The 14,559-nt window shown below is 61.6% G+C and overlaps 5 protein-coding genes across 5 annotated transcripts; 2 read left to right on the forward strand and 3 right to left on the reverse strand.

Annotated features, from left to right (window-relative positions):
* Nucleotides 1-813: 813 nt before the first annotated feature.
* On the forward strand, nucleotides 814-4,674 carry PAN0_037c6306 (uncharacterized protein; the record flags this gene model as incomplete). The annotated part of the gene is made up of 1 exon (XM_014798231.1): nucleotides 814-4,674. The coding sequence occupies one exon, from the start codon at nucleotides 814-816 to the stop codon at nucleotides 4,672-4,674; it is 3,861 nt and encodes a 1,286-aa protein (XP_014653717.1).
* Nucleotides 4,675-5,805: 1,131 nt separating this feature from the next.
* PAN0_037c6307 (uncharacterized protein) lies at nucleotides 5,806-6,269 on the forward strand (the record flags this gene model as incomplete). The annotated part of the gene is made up of 2 exons (XM_014798232.1): nucleotides 5,806-6,034; nucleotides 6,103-6,269. 2 exons carry the CDS (start codon nucleotides 5,806-5,808, stop codon nucleotides 6,267-6,269), a joined length of 396 nt encoding a protein of 131 aa, XP_014653718.1.
* Nucleotides 6,270-6,789: 520 nt separating this feature from the next.
* PAN0_037d6308 (uncharacterized protein) lies at nucleotides 6,790-7,254 on the reverse strand (the record flags this gene model as incomplete). The annotated part of the gene is made up of 2 exons (XM_014798233.1): nucleotides 6,790-6,989; nucleotides 7,128-7,254. 2 exons carry the CDS (start codon nucleotides 7,252-7,254, stop codon nucleotides 6,790-6,792), a joined length of 327 nt encoding a protein of 108 aa, XP_014653719.1.
* A 152-nt stretch (nucleotides 7,255-7,406) lies between these two features.
* Nucleotides 7,407-8,245, reverse strand: PAN0_037d6309 (uncharacterized protein; the record flags this gene model as incomplete). Its single annotated transcript, XM_014798234.1, has 2 exons — nucleotides 7,407-7,618; nucleotides 7,729-8,245. 2 exons carry the CDS (start codon nucleotides 8,243-8,245, stop codon nucleotides 7,407-7,409), a joined length of 729 nt encoding a protein of 242 aa, XP_014653720.1.
* A 1,339-nt stretch (nucleotides 8,246-9,584) lies between these two features.
* On the reverse strand, nucleotides 9,585-14,183 carry PAN0_037d6310 (putative kinase; the record flags this gene model as incomplete). The annotated part of the gene is made up of 1 exon (XM_014798235.1): nucleotides 9,585-14,183. The coding sequence occupies one exon, from the start codon at nucleotides 14,181-14,183 to the stop codon at nucleotides 9,585-9,587; it is 4,599 nt and encodes a 1,532-aa protein (XP_014653721.1).
* Between the last annotated feature and the right edge of the window lie 376 nt (nucleotides 14,184-14,559).

Here is a 14,559-nt window from a genome sequence, read left to right on the forward strand (position 1 = left end):
AAAAAAAAATGGGCTGAACTTCTTCCTGCCGCGGGCCAAGGCGAGAGAGAGCGTGGCCACGGCGCGTCTGTGAGAGCGGCAACACGTTGTGTCTCTTTTTCGCCCCTTGCCCTTGCCCTTGCCCTCGCCGTCGCTTCTTCGTGCAGCCGTGCATTTTTCAAAAAAGATCCGCCCAGCCGACCGAATTCCGAGCCGCGATTGAAGTCAGGGTCTTGCAGGAAGATCGCTATCGGGCTGCCGATATGGCTTTTCCGGTCGGCACGCGACGCGCCTCTCTGGCAAATTCCGAGCTCTGCTGGAGGGCAGCAGCGGACCCTGAGTGTTCGGTTCCTCCACCACGCCCCGGAAAGGTGGCCGTGCTAAAGTGTTGCTCTGCTCTCTCCTCTTTCGCGCTTTTCGGCTCGGCTTCCGGCCATCACAGGAAAGAGAGCCAGAGTGAATGCGGTGCTCCTTCGACCGCTACTCCCCTCACTCACTCAACCCTAAACCGAGCACAAACCGACTCCGAGCGGCAACGGTAAGCTCAACCAGCTTGGCTTTGCTCCCACACCTGGTCTCGACGCTCGTCTACGCTTGTTCGCCAACTTTGGCCTCAGCAGCCCGCCGCACGCCACCCTCGCACGGAGCATTCAATCGCAAGAGGCGCTCGCATCCACAGGCTGGTGTAACATCTCCCGAATCACTTCCCGATCATGCTCTCCAACTCGAAGCTAGCGCCATGCCTGCAACCTTCTTGACGGCTTCGAAGCAACTACCTAGAGCTCCTCCTTGAGCATATGCACCCATCGACCAAGAGCTTGTCCAACAGCAAACATGGACTCGTATCGCTCGGCTCGCACAACCGCCATGGCAGACGCAGATGACCGAGGCCGCCCCGTCTTCTCTCGTCCTCGACCCACGCCATCTGGCTTGGACGAGCTGCGTCGCAACTTGCACCAAGCTCATGCGCGCGAATCCACCCATCGGCCCTACTACCCCTCGCCGCTGTCCCAGTCGCCTCTGCAGGCGTCGCTCTCCTCCACCACCCATACCGCCGCCTCGGTCGCCAGCACGTCTCGCACCACACTCTCCACCTCCACCACACCTCCGTCCACTTCGTCTCGCTTCTCCATCAACCAGGCTTTCAAGGCTTTGACCGACGATGACATCCACTTCTTTGACCGCCTCATCTCCACCCTCCCGCCGCAAGCGGCTGACTTTTCGCAGCTCAAAAGTGCCTATACTCGCCTCTTGCCATCCGAGTTGGAGCACAGGTCCCACCATTCCCGAGACACCCCAACCGATACCGATTGGGACACTCACCTCTGGGCCATCCTCCTCAGCCTCGTCAAAGTACGCGGCACAAACTGGCGAGAGCGTTGGGACTCGGTCCGCCTCGCCTTCGGTCTCGATCCACACAGCGGCGACGAGACCGATCAGAGCGCCTCGACGCAGAGCTCGCAAGCCAGCGCATCCAGCTCCTCGACACACGATCGTGTCGAGCCTCCCTCCCAGCCCAGCTGGCGTTTGCTCGATCACGTCTCGCAGCGCAGCGCACCGAGGAGAGATCATCCGCTTAAGCGAACGACACCACGCCCGCAACGTGCTGCAATTGGCTCACAACGCTCAAGAAGCCCGTCGCCTCCACCATTGGTCTCACGAGCAGAGCCTCAAGGTCGGTCACATCACGGCGCCCACCACGACAGAAACGCTCAAGCACAGCACGCACAACCCTCGCTCGACGACTCCATTTCGGCCATCCAAGCTCGTCTCAGCACTTTGCTCGACCCCGAAGAAAAGCTGCACCGTGGCTACCATAACGACATTTCCAATCAGAGATCGTCATCTCCTCCTGCCTCAAGCGAGACTGCCTTACAGACGACGCCTCGCCTCCCCAACGATACCAAGCGACGCTTCGACGACCTCGTTCGCTCCTCTCAGCTCGAACGTGCTCAGCTGCGAAACTCGCAATCCGCAATACGGCAGCGAGAGCAAGACCAAAGGCAGACAGCAGACGAGCATCTCGCAGACCTCTTCCGCAAACGCCGCCTTCTTCAAGTCTCCCTGGCATGGTGGGCCGCCCTGGCTCAGCAACAGGCTGAAAAGTGCCAGAATGCAGCTGCAGCCGCTGCCCGCGTCCGCCTTACCAAAGCGTGGGAGCGTTGGCGCGCCCAGACACACCAGGATCTCGAAGGACGGCGCATAGGCGAAAGAACAGATCGCGTGCGCTGTACTCTCACCGCATTCCGCCGCTGGAAGCGAACCACGCACATCGCCGCAGAGCGCAAGCAGGAGCTCAGAAAGGAGTCCATGCGCTCCGCCTACTACACTACCACCGTGGCCGTCCGCAAGCGCATCTTGACGCAGGCGCTACATTGCTGGCGCGAGCGTCGGATCGACGCCGTCGCCAATCGAGTGCGAAGACGACATCTCCAGGCAGGCGCTTTTGCCCTCTGGCAGATGCGATCGCTGCATGTACAGCAGCTACGCACTCGCGAACGCGCAGCCAAGGCCAAGCACAATCGAGCTACGCTTGCGCACGCGTGGAGCGTGTGGACCGAGCGAGCCGAGACAGCAAGCGCCGTCGGTGACTTCCAGCACCATCACAATCGCATCTTGCTCTTGGATACATTTCACGACTGGAGGCAGAAAGCCATGCTCTCGAGGCTCGCCGAGGCGTTCACGGAACGCCGCCTCAAGCTTGCCGCGCTTGACTCGTGGAAGATGGCGCTCGACCAGCGGCGTGTCCATGGAAAGCAGGAAGCGCTCGCAGCACGGTGGCATTTGCGCAGGGTCAAACAAAGCGCACTCACAGCCTGGCGCCATCGACTCCAAACCGTTGCCAACATGCAGCGAACCGCCACCGAGATCCACGATGACCGCCGGTGGGAGACAGTCGGCGTCGTCTTTCGGCGCTGGCAGCTGCATGCGCGCGCAGCCTTATTCGACCGTGCCCAAGCCGCTGAAAGCCTGCAAAGCGCTTTCTACCACTGGAAGCACCGCCACCGTGCTCTTGTCGAAAGCTTGCAGCAGCGCGAATCTACACTCGCATGCAAACGCCAACGGCATAGCCTGTCGGTGGTGTTTCAGCGCTGGAAGAATGTTGCACAGCATATCCAAGCACGAGAAGAGCTTGCCGTGGCGCGCAGAAGCGAGAGCATCTGCAGCAACGCCTTTGTCGCTTGGAGGAGCAACCATCTGCAACTCCGCCTGCGCGCCGAGAAGGCCGCCGCTGTGTCGGACTATTTCGTCCTCCGATCTGGGTTCCAGCAGTGGCGTGCTCAGCTGCGCGAGCAGCGCGCAGAGCGTAAAGCAGCCTCGCATGATCGGCGGCTGTTGCAGCAGACGTTTGAGATCTGGCGCGCCCGAACAGCCAAGCAGCAACGCCTGGATTCGCTGCTGCAGCGCTCGCTCTCCAAGAGCAACAGAATGCTGGCGCGGTCGTATCTTGGCCAATGGGTCGGCCGCATAATCGAGGTGCGCAGCAGGGAGCTTGAAGTCAAAGAGGAGCGCGACAGGCGGCTGGTCAAGACGGCCTTCTATGCGTGGATCGATGCGTGTTTGCGACACGATGACCTACTGGCGCTCATGAACAGCTATATCGACGTCAAGCAGGAGGATCGCAAGAAGCGCACATTTGCACTTTGGCTCGCATCGGCTCGGGCGCAGAAGGAGCGGCGCGAGAAGGAGGAGCTCCTGACCGCGTCGGTACGCACACGACGGCTTGCGAGCACGGTGGCGTTGTGGCGGGACAGGATGCGGGAACGCGCTCTGGCGACGCAGGAATACGAGATGCTCATGCGGCGACAGCAGCTCTCATTGCAATGGGCGCTGCGTTCGTGGCAGTCGCACACAAGCATGCTACCCGCGATCCGCATGCGCAATACGTCGCTCAAGCGCACTGCCGTGCAGCACTGGCGAGACAAGCTGCCCGAAGCGCAGATGAGCAACGACGCAGATAGGATTGCCAGACGAAAGACGGTGGAGATGGTGTGGACGCGGTGGACGGACCAGGTGAAGCGCAGACGACAGCTGCGAGCTGCGGCACGGTTTGGCGCGGGAAGTATCACTGCCGAAAGGCTGCGTACGCTTTCGGCAGCGGCAGCAGCAAACAGGTCCGGGGGATCGTCGTCACCGATGCAGCGATCTTCATCACCACTCACCGCGCTGGTGGTCACGTCGACGCCGAGACAGCGGCCCAGGACCAGCTTTGCGCTGCTTCCGCCCACGAGGGAAAGTGCACGCACTGGGCGGAGCGCGTCCCTTCCGCATTCGGAAGGCGGAGATTCGCCTTCGCGAGAGGTAGCGGCTCGAAGAGAGTTGGTGCCTGCAGCTACGTTGACGGCGACAAGTGCGAGCGAGCGGAGCCGCTTCTCGCTCGCGCTGCACTCGTCCAGCTCGTCCGTCTCACCACCCCATGACCCCCCTGCCGTGCCCGCAAAGTTCAGAGAAGATGCGACACTCGCATCTGCTACCCAGCATCCACACACCCGGCCCAAGCGCTCGGCCAAGTACGCCGACGCTCGCGGCCGAAGCGGATCAATATCTGTGGATCCAGCAGCAAAGACGCGGAGAGAGGAGGAGGAGGTGGAGTCGGTCAGGTCGGCTCCGGTGCGCACGGCGTCGCGTGCAGTGGGCGAGGATCTGATCAGCCAGCTCCGTGAGAGAGCAAAGTCCAGGAACCGTGTACAGTAGCTCCCACCCGCACAAAGACAAGTCATACCCTCATTCGGTCGCGCCGAATGTGGAAATCGAAGAACGCATGCGAGGAAAGGCGGAGCGCGGAGAGCGGTGCACATGCACGGCCGTGGCGTGTGAAGAGTGAATGAAGCGGCTCAGCGTGGTTAACCGCGTCGGGCAGCTCCGGATGATTGCGTCTTGGCATCGTCCGCTCGAGGCGCATTGCCGCGCTATCTTTTTCGCTCGAGTTGTAGATCTGGGCTTGCTGTGGCGTCGATCTTGTCGCCAGGGTCGAGGTCGATTCGCAGAGTTGCATCGTGCTATACTACTATCAAACAGAGTCATCTCGTATGGAGAGAACCAGCCACGACAAGCATCGTCTCCTCGTCAGCCCACTGCAGAACAGCGGTACGATCAAGGCTTTACGCTTTTGCGCCGAGTCACTCCTTCTGAGCCCGCGACAGCAGATACCGTAGCAACGCAACGCAACGCGTAGCACGTGGCTACTCGATCTTTGACGCGCCATTGCACCGAAGGATCACCGGCTTTCATATGCGGAGCTCTTGCATGCACGCGTGGTCGATGCGATAAGCCACCTGAGGATCCGCCAAACGTCGGACGACGCAGCCGGGTTGAGCTCTTTCCCACACACACGCGGCGAGAAGCGCTGTGGCGTCGAAAGCTCGCTCTCACACACACGGTGGGGATCACGATGGCGTCCAAGGTCGTTCGCACGGTGAGAGTCGCTTTGGCGTCTGGGATTCGTCCTCACGAACGATAAGAGGTGCTGTGCAATATGCGCATAGGAAGAGTCGAACTATGTGCGTGTGTGGATTCCAAGCGGGTTGGCTGTACCACGACGTCTTCTTAGTGATCTTGCGGGCGTTGCTCCACTGTCAGTCCAGAATGAAGCACTGTAGTTCGAGCTCGCAGGGCTGTGCTGCACTACTCGCAGCCAGCCGAGGCGAGATCGCTTTGCCCCACCGGCAATCCCAGCGTTCCGACCACGCAATGTGGGCTTCCGCAGCAGTGCGTGCTCGGAGAAGCTCTCCCAACGCATCTTCAAGTCGGTGACGTCGACATAAATACGCGCTCATCTCAGCCCCCTTTTGTTGCCATTCAGTCATCCGCACGTTCTCTTCCAACATGTTCTTCACGTCGCTTTGCATCTTCTTCCTTACCTGTTTCTCCAGCGTCTTGGCCGGTAATGCTATGCGCCGGTTTGCAACGAACGACAACCTGGTCGGCCGCTACTGCAACCGCTACGATCCTCCGCAGGGCCAGTTTGTATGCTTCCAGTACATCGGCAACATTCGAGACCACATGACCTCGACCGATGCCTCCATGCATGGATACGTCAACTCGGCCGGCAATAGTAAGTACAAACACCTTGGTCTCAGTCGTGTTCGGGGGGAAGGCGCTGACTTGCAGGGGGGAGTGTAGGGTTTGTGGTCATGTTCGACGGCAAGACCGAGGCTTTTAGCACGGACAGGATGGACGTGGTGATCAGCTACAGTGTGCCTTGTCTGGAGGTCAGCACGCTCGACAGCGGCGGAGACAGCAGAGAGTACCAGGGCTGTTCGTGGAGCCCACCCATCTTGGTCTACTAGCCGGCCAAACGCACAGCGGGCGTCGCTCTTCATTGTTGAACCTAGCGTTACATGATGATCGTGTGCGCAGGTGCTACACCGTGTGCAATGCCCATCCATGCTTCATCTACACCCTTTGTGCGCCGTTTCCGAATGCATGTTGGTGCGCAATAGAGAGCAAGTCTGACTTGTGTTGCTCTTGCATATGCATGACTTGGTCGCCCGGCCCAACTTGCGAGCAGGGATCTCGGACCCGACACCTTGAGCCATTACCACTGTAGGGCGCCGTCGTGGCGTAAATGCTTGGAGAACTGCACACAGCAGAAAGACAGTCACGAGCGTGTGCAGGGCCACTTCAAGTGAGCAGTGATCGATACCTGGCGCACTCGGTCGTATCTCAATCTCTCGGTTGGTCTCGGGCAACAATGGCGAAAAACAAGCATGACATTGGATCTCGATCAAAGCATGGAAAGGTTGAGCAACACGGAAGCGGGCAACGGGTGCATCGATACTGCACTCCGAACCGAGCGCTAGCTTGCACTCAATCGGCGAGCGCGATGGGTCCATCGCCGTTGCAGGCGTAATGGTGGTCGCTGTGTCCATTGTCGTCACCGGCCGAGGCAGCATCCTCGACCGTAACGTACAGACAGTCCGACGTCTCGGACTGCGAGATGTGCACGACCGTCTTATCCGTCTGGAACGCCCAAATTCCGCTGTTGGGCTTGTACACCACCACAAAAACTAGCGTTTCCAAGCAGAAAGGAATCAGTCTTCGGTCACATTCCACTATTGAACGCAGGACGGACGCGGAGACCGAGAGAGGGGGTCGAGTGTGCATTCAAGCGTCGAGGTCGATGGCAGGATCGGTGTTGCAGGCACTATGGCCAACGGAGCCGGGGCCGTCTTCACCGCTCAAGTCTGCGTCGTTGACCGTAGTAACGATCAGACACTCGGACGTAGCGGGATGCGACATGTAGACGGTGGTCTTGTCCGTCTGGAACTGCATCTCCTCGATGTCGGGGTCGCAGACCACCACAAACACTACCATGCCCCAAGCCCAAAGAATCAGTCTTTACTATTCAACGCACGACGAACGCGGGAGACTGGCACCGTGTGCATTGACACTGCGCTTAGTCGGGGCTGAGCGCAAGCTCGCACTCAATCAGCGAGCCAGATGGCAGGATCGGTGGTGCAGGCGTTGTGATCGACCGATCCGTCGTCACCACCATCCTGGTTGCCGTTCCAGTCGGCGTCATTGAGCGTAGTAACCACCACGCACGGATTGCCATCGGGATGGGAGATCCACACGCCCGTTCTGTCCGTGTGGAACTCGATCACCTTGGTGGCGGGGTCCAACAACACCACAAACACTAGCCCGCCGAAGCACAAGCATCAGTCTCCGTAACCCTTCACCTGTTCACAAAAGGGACGGAGAGAGGAGAAGGGAGGGGGCGAGGATGGGATGGAATGGGGAACTCACTGTTTCCGGCGGTGTTGACAAAGCCCTTGGTGGAGTCGTCGGCGGACTGCATACGCTGGCGGATATCGCCATTAAGACGGAAGCAGGCATAGTCGCCAGCAGGAACAGTACCCTTGTGCTCGCAGTAGGCGCCGACCATGTTGTCGTCCGTCTTGAGGAATTGAGTCGGGTCGTCCGGCCGGTTGATGCTCTTGCTGGCAACTTGGCCCGCCACGACGGCAAGGACGAAGAGAGTGAGACGAGTGAACTGCATGATCGAAGTTGAGCAGGCGGTGAAGATGGGCAAGAGCGGTAGAGAGTCGCATTTGGAAGAGACCTTATATCTTCGACCGTGGTGGAGAAACGTGCTGGAATTGGGCAGGGGTAGACATGGCTGTGCAGTCCCACCCGAGTTGTGGTTGGAAGCGCTTCGTTGCTGCCCACCTCCGTCCTCACATTGTTGGCCCCACGCAGCCGTTTCAATGCCGAGAAGTAAGGTGGCTCCCTGCACGCCCCACGTCTGAGATGTTCCCGCCATGGCTTCATTTGGTTCTCCTGTTTGGGGGGCTTGTGGTCCAGCTGCAGAACGCAGGAGGCAGCTGAGCGACTCCAACACGCATACCCTCTCCTCAATCCTATTTCGTCGCTGCACTAGTCCGTCGCTCGTATACTGTATGTGGGGCTCTTCATGCACTAGATCGACCCCCTCTCTGCAGAAGACTATGTCTACTGCCAAAGCAACCCGCCTGGAATGTCAAAATGAGTGACATACGTGCGCAACTCTGGACAGTCACAGTATCATAGCGAGCACACTGGTGGCGACAAGTGGCGTTAACGCGTCATGTGCACCGTGATGAAACCGTCAGGTGGCTGGTGTGGTGACTATCACCGCAGGCTGCCTGTCAGACATCTAGAAACGCAAGACATGCGGCTTCGACCTCGACCGCATGCATCGTAGATACCGCCGCCCTCCTCGGAGCGACGAATCGCGCACGCACACATCCCGATCTGGACGAGGGAGGTTGACTGCGACCTTACGCATACATTGTGCGCGCTGCAGCCTCCACGCTGGCAGGTGCGTACAAGTCCACGTTCGCGTCACACTGCTCGCACCCGCACGGATGATGCCGACGTTGTCCGATGCATCTCACGACCAGTCCCCCTGGACGATATTGGCCAACGCCGCTCATAAAATCTGCCGCCTCGCCCGTCCCAGCCATGCCGCCGTACCGTCTGCCTGCCTGACTTACCTGAGCTCTGACGGACATGACATCTGACAACTCGGCTTGGACACGGCATGACTCGGGCTTCACGGCATGGCTTTGTGACTCTCGCTCTTGATAGCACCATGCTTCTTCGCTTTTTCGCGAAGGTGGAGAAGTTCACAGCCTTCACCGTCAGGCGGTTATGCAAGCTGTGCTTCTTCGGACTTGGCCCGTCTGGTGCGAGTCTGGCATGGCTTTGGTCGGCTTGGTATGCTCTGACTTTGTCACTTCACGATCCATTGCTCACGTTGCTGCGCGCGAGAGCACGATCCAGCATTGCTCCTGTATTGACTGCATCCTTGCATTGCCATAGATCACCGTGCGGCTGTGACAAAGCCCTGTGCCTGTGTGACGAGGCCCATGTGGACTTGGCCCTCCTAATGCACCTTGCCTTCATCTCTCGTCCAGCAACATACGTTTCAGTCTCTCTCCAGTCGTTACAAATCGCCTTTAAACCTCGCAACTCAGAATCCCCGCAGCCATGATGCGAGTGCACACAATGGTGCCACAACAAATCAGACCGCCATGCGCAATTCTCCGCACTTGACCTGCTCACATCAGTGCGCCACACACAAACGGCGGCGATTGTTGGCATTGCTGCGCGGATGAAGGTTACGCATCGTCCTTGCCCTCGTGCGCATCCGTCGCCGACGACGCCGCCACGCCGCGCGCAGTGGCGATCGACGACGTCGACACGCTCTCCGGCATGCCCACCTGAGCTGATGCGGCCTGGGCATCTGCACCTGCCGCATTCGCCGCAGCGATGCCCGCCGTCGCAGCCGTGGGCGTATTAGGCGTACCCGAATCCACCGCTGCCACTGCCGGCACCGCCACCACCGCCGCTTCCTTCTGCCGCTTCTCCCTCTCGAGCCTGCGTGTCGACTTGGACCGCGTCGGCCTCTTCTCCTTCTCCTTCTCCCTCGTGCTGATGCTAGACTCGCCCTCCTCCCCCACTGCGTCACCGCCCACCGCAGCATCTCCCCCATCTGCACCTGCCTCTCCCCCACCCGCGGCATCACCCGCCCCTACCCCACCCGCAGCCGCAGGGAAGGTCATCTGTGTTCCCATAAACGCATGCTCCAACAACTCCTCCGCCGACGGCCTGGCATTGTAATCGAGCTCGAACGTCTTTTCCAAAAAATCGCGGCACTCTAGGCTGATCTCGTCGGGCAAACTCGGCTTCCTGCCCATGCCGATCTGGAAGAGCGCCTGCATCTGGTTGAGTTCAGCCCACGGATGCGTGCCCGAGATCATCTCGACCACCAGACATCCCAACGACCAAATGTCCGCCTTGATCGTATAGCTCGTCTGCTTCACCACCTCGGGGGCCATCCAAAACACACTCCCCTGCAAACTCGGCCTTGGCGCCCCACCACCCCCACCTGCACCCGCAGCCTTGTTCGTCGCCAACACCAGATCCGACTCGACCTTCTTCGAGATGCCGAAATCCGAGATCTTGATGCCGCCCTTGTTGTCGACGAGAATGTTGGCGCCCTTGATGTCGCGATGCATAATGCCACGATCGTGCAGGAACGACAGCCCCTTGAGGATCTGTCGCACAAAGTTGCGCACCAGCGGCTCCTCAAACGCACCGTAGTTGCGCAGCAGCGCCACAATGCTGCCGCCGGGAACGTACTCGAGGAAAATGTTGAGATGGCTGCCGTCGGCAAACGAGTCGAGGTACTGCACGATGTTCTCGTGCTCGAGCGTCTTGAGCAACTTGATCTCGCTCTCGAGCGCGTCGAGCATGCCCTTTTTGCGCTGGTCGAGGTGCGAGTCGCCCGACGGCAGCTCCACCTGCTTGACGGCCATCAGCAGGCCCGTCTTGGCGTTCATGCCGAGGAAGACGTTGCCAAACGAGCCGGCGCCGATGAGCGCTCCCTTGTGCCACTTGATCGGCGGCTTGTTGGCCGACGGCAGGTAGACGTCCGGCTCGTCGTCGTCGTCCGTGTCCGAGTCGGCGTCCGAGTCGACGTCCGAGTCGGTATACACCGAGCTGGAGCCGCCGTCGCTGTAGTCGGCGTGCTCGTCCATCGAGCGGCGCAGCTCCGAGATGGAGCTGGCGCGCGACGTCGCATTGCGCGTCACGGCCATCGGATCGCCCAGGTGGCGGTCCGACTCGTCGCCGGGCGCATGCAGCACCGACGCAGCACGGTCCGCCGAGTGGCTCGCCACCGTACGGATCGACGCCGCCTTGGACGCTGCGCCACGCGCCTTCGATGCGCGAGGCGCGCCCTCGAGGTCCGACGACTCGTTGGCCTCCTCGTCGTCCTGGTCGTCATCGTGGCCGGCATGACTGCCGTGGACGTAGGCGGACGAGATGCCGCTCGACGGCCGTGTGGAGGCGGCGGCGGACGACGAGCGTGCCGAAGCAGCGCCGGGGATGGGGATGGGCACGCCGTCCTCGTCGACGACCCACCCGCCGCCTGCACCGGCGAGCGAGATGCTCTCTCTTCGGTTCTCGACCTCTTGGGTGATCTCATCGACGGTGAGCAGGCTGGCCGTGTCTGGGTTACGCTCGCGCGCCGCACTGAGACCGTGACGCACCTGCGAGGCGAGACTGCGACGGCTGCGCGCGCTCTCGCCCGAGGCGCGTCGCGACATGGGCGGCCGGCTGGTGTAGGCGCTGTTCTGCGACGAAGAAGGCTGCATGGGCGTGTGGTGCAGATGGCCCGACTTGGCGCCGGCGAAGCCCGGGGTGTATCCGGCCACGGGCGAGCCGACGGCCTTGAGGTCGCGCGACCACTCGTCGAGCGAGTCGCGACCCACAACGGGCGGCAGTGTGGGCGGGCCGGCGACGCCATACTGGTGCTGAGCGGAAGCTCGTTGATGCGCGTCTTGCGAGTGACCGTCTTCGGAGCGCGAGTCGTAGCCGATCTGGATGATGGGATTGGTGCCGCGGTCGTATGTGCGTTCGCGGATGGATGCGGATGAGCGGTCGAGCGGCGTGTTGCTGGACTGGTGGCCGTCGAGCGACTCCTTGTTGGGCAGCGGCGGCGCATCGGGATCGGCGACAAAGCTCCAGGTGCTGTTGCGTTTGGAGCGCGTGCTCGCCGACGCGCGGCCATAGATGGAGCGGCGCGCGGTACGCTGGAGAGCCCTGGAGTCGGTGGAGGGGAAGAAGTCGGCGAGGTTGGTGTTGATGAGCTCGGAAGGCGGGCGCTGGCCAAAGAAGTTGCGGATCTTGCTGGGTTTGCTGCTGACGGTGGGCGAGGTGGCATGCTTGGTGTCCTTCTTGGAGGGCTGCTTTGCGTCGGTCTTGGCCGTGTTGGCGGTGTGAGTGGAGGCGCTGGCGCTGCTGCTGCTGCTGAACGGGCCGACGCCAAGACCGGACATGATGCTGACGGTGGAGGCGCGCTTCATCTTTTTGCCGCTGATGGTGACGCTGCCGGCGTCGCCTTCGTCTGTGTGTGCGGCCGAGCCTGGGCCGGCGGGCTGCATCTGTGCGACGGGCATGCGTTCGCCGAAGAAGGCTTCGAGCTTGTTGCGGCCGGAACGCGCGGGGACTCTGCGGGCGTCCTCGCCGGGGAGATGGTTGGGGATCCTGCGGAGGGTGAGGCCACGTTCGCGCAGCGGATCGTGTGGCTGTGGGGCGTGGCAGATGGCAAGCAGCTCGTTGTCCGAGAGCGCCTTTGTGTTCTGACCGTCTGCGCTTGTGGCAAAGATGCCCCACGTCTCGGTTGCGCCGAGCTCGTCGCCGGTGGGGCCCTGGTCGGCGGTGGGGGTGTAGCTATTGGCGCTGGGGGGTTTGCCAAACTTCTTGAGGACGCGGGCCATGACGTCGTAGGCGTCGCGGCAGTCGCTGACGTTGACGATGCGCGTGGTGTTGTCCTCTTCGCTGATGAATTTGATTGTGCGGCGCTTGAGGTCTTCAAGGGTGGGTGGGTTGGGAGGTGGGTAGCCGGCGAACTGGGAAGCCATGAGGTTGTAGCCCTCGCCGCTGTCGACGCGTCGAATGGCGTTGCCAGAGGAGGACGACTGAACGGGCGAGGCGCCGTAGCGTTGTGACGAAGCAAAAGGCCCACGACCGACCGAGTAGCCTGCTGACTGCTGCTGCTGGATGCCCGACGGGGTTGTGGGCGTGTTGCCGTGAGAGTTGGACTCGGAGATGGGGGTGAGCGGGGAGTAGCCGTCTCTGGCTACGGAGCTGGTGGGGTTGATGGCGGTGCCAGAGTAGGTTTGGGCGCCTGTGGCGGTGGAGGGACGGCCGGTGTTGATGCTGGCGGCGCCGCCAAAGGTAGCGGCGGTGGGGCTATTGGATGTGAGCGCGCCGCGCGATTGGAGCGAGCCGCCAGCATTGGAGTAGCCGCTTGCGCCGGTGGCTGTGCTTGGGCGTGTGGAGTGGAGGCCATGGCCGTGAAGGTGGCGGGCGGAGGAGAGCGACGACGAGGAGGCGCCGACGATGGCTGGAGCTGCGCCTCCTCCGATGGAGTTGACTTTGCGGTGAAGTGCGCCGTCGGCAGTGCTGGGTTTGGATGACGTGGAAGAGGACGAGGCGGTGTTCCAGACGCTGCCACGCGCGGCGCCGGGGGTGAGACCGCGAGCGGCGCTGAGGCCGAAGCCATGGGCGTTGTTGAGGCCGTTGGCGGGGGAGGGATGGCCGGGCATGCCGCGAGAGGCGGACTGCTTGAGGGTGAGTGGTGGCGGGCGCATCTGACCGCGACGGAGGCCCATGGAGTTGGGGCCGAAGCCGGGCGACATGCCGGGGGCGGAGTTGTCGGCGAGGTGGTCGTGCTCGAGGTACTCGATCTCGCCCTCGTTTGCGTAGAGGGCGTGGTTTGCGAGGGGCGACAAGGGCGGGAGGGAGACGGCGCTGGGTCTGCGAGCGAGTGCGGCGTCTGCGCAGCGCTTGTTGAGGAGCTTGATGGCGGCCTGGATGCGGACGCGGTCCTTGATCATGGTGATGCCCATTTCCTTGAGGGCGGCCTGGTCGACATCGAGGAGGATGGAGCCGCGAATGTCGTTTTCGGCGAACGTAGCGGCGTGGTGACCGAGGCGAGCGGCGGTGAGCCATGCGGCGACGTCGGCGTCCTCCCATTTGCTGAGATCGTCGTAGGTGGGGCCGGCGGGGAGGAAGGCGGCGGAGAGCGGTGTGGTAGGTCGAGAGCGTGGGCTACCTGCTGAAGAAGAGGGCCCTCCGAACTGGGCGGCGATGGCGCCTGAGCCCATTTGGAGCGGGAAGCCCGGGCTGGTGGGCGTGGCAGCGCTCATGGCACGACGAGGGCGTGGCAAAGCAGGCGGCAGAGCAAGCGGCTGGTAGGTGTGCGCCTTTATAAGTGAGTTGTTGGATGAGTTGGCGATGACATGGAAGGAAGGTGCGGCCGTACGCGCGCGCGATGACAGCCGGAGGAAGGAGGTGATGAGGGTGATGATGTCGAGAGGAGAGTGTGGTGAGCGCGTGGGATGGATTGCTCGGTGGCACCTGCAGCCCAAATGAGCCGCGCACGGCTGCACGCGCCTCCTCTCTCTCTCTCTCTGCACCCTGAAAGCTGCTCTCCAGAATCCGAATTCGGCCAAAGGAGCGCGGAGCAGCGGAGTCTCTTTTTCAAAACGCGTGTCGAGTGAAACCTGGCGTGGGGGCCGCTGT

The sequence above is a fragment of the Moesziomyces antarcticus genome (genome assembly GCF_000747765.1).
Source record: "Moesziomyces antarcticus DNA, scaffold: scaffold_v10037, strain JCM 10317, whole genome shotgun sequence".
NCBI lineage: Eukaryota > Fungi > Basidiomycota > Ustilaginomycetes > Ustilaginales > Ustilaginaceae > Moesziomyces > Moesziomyces antarcticus.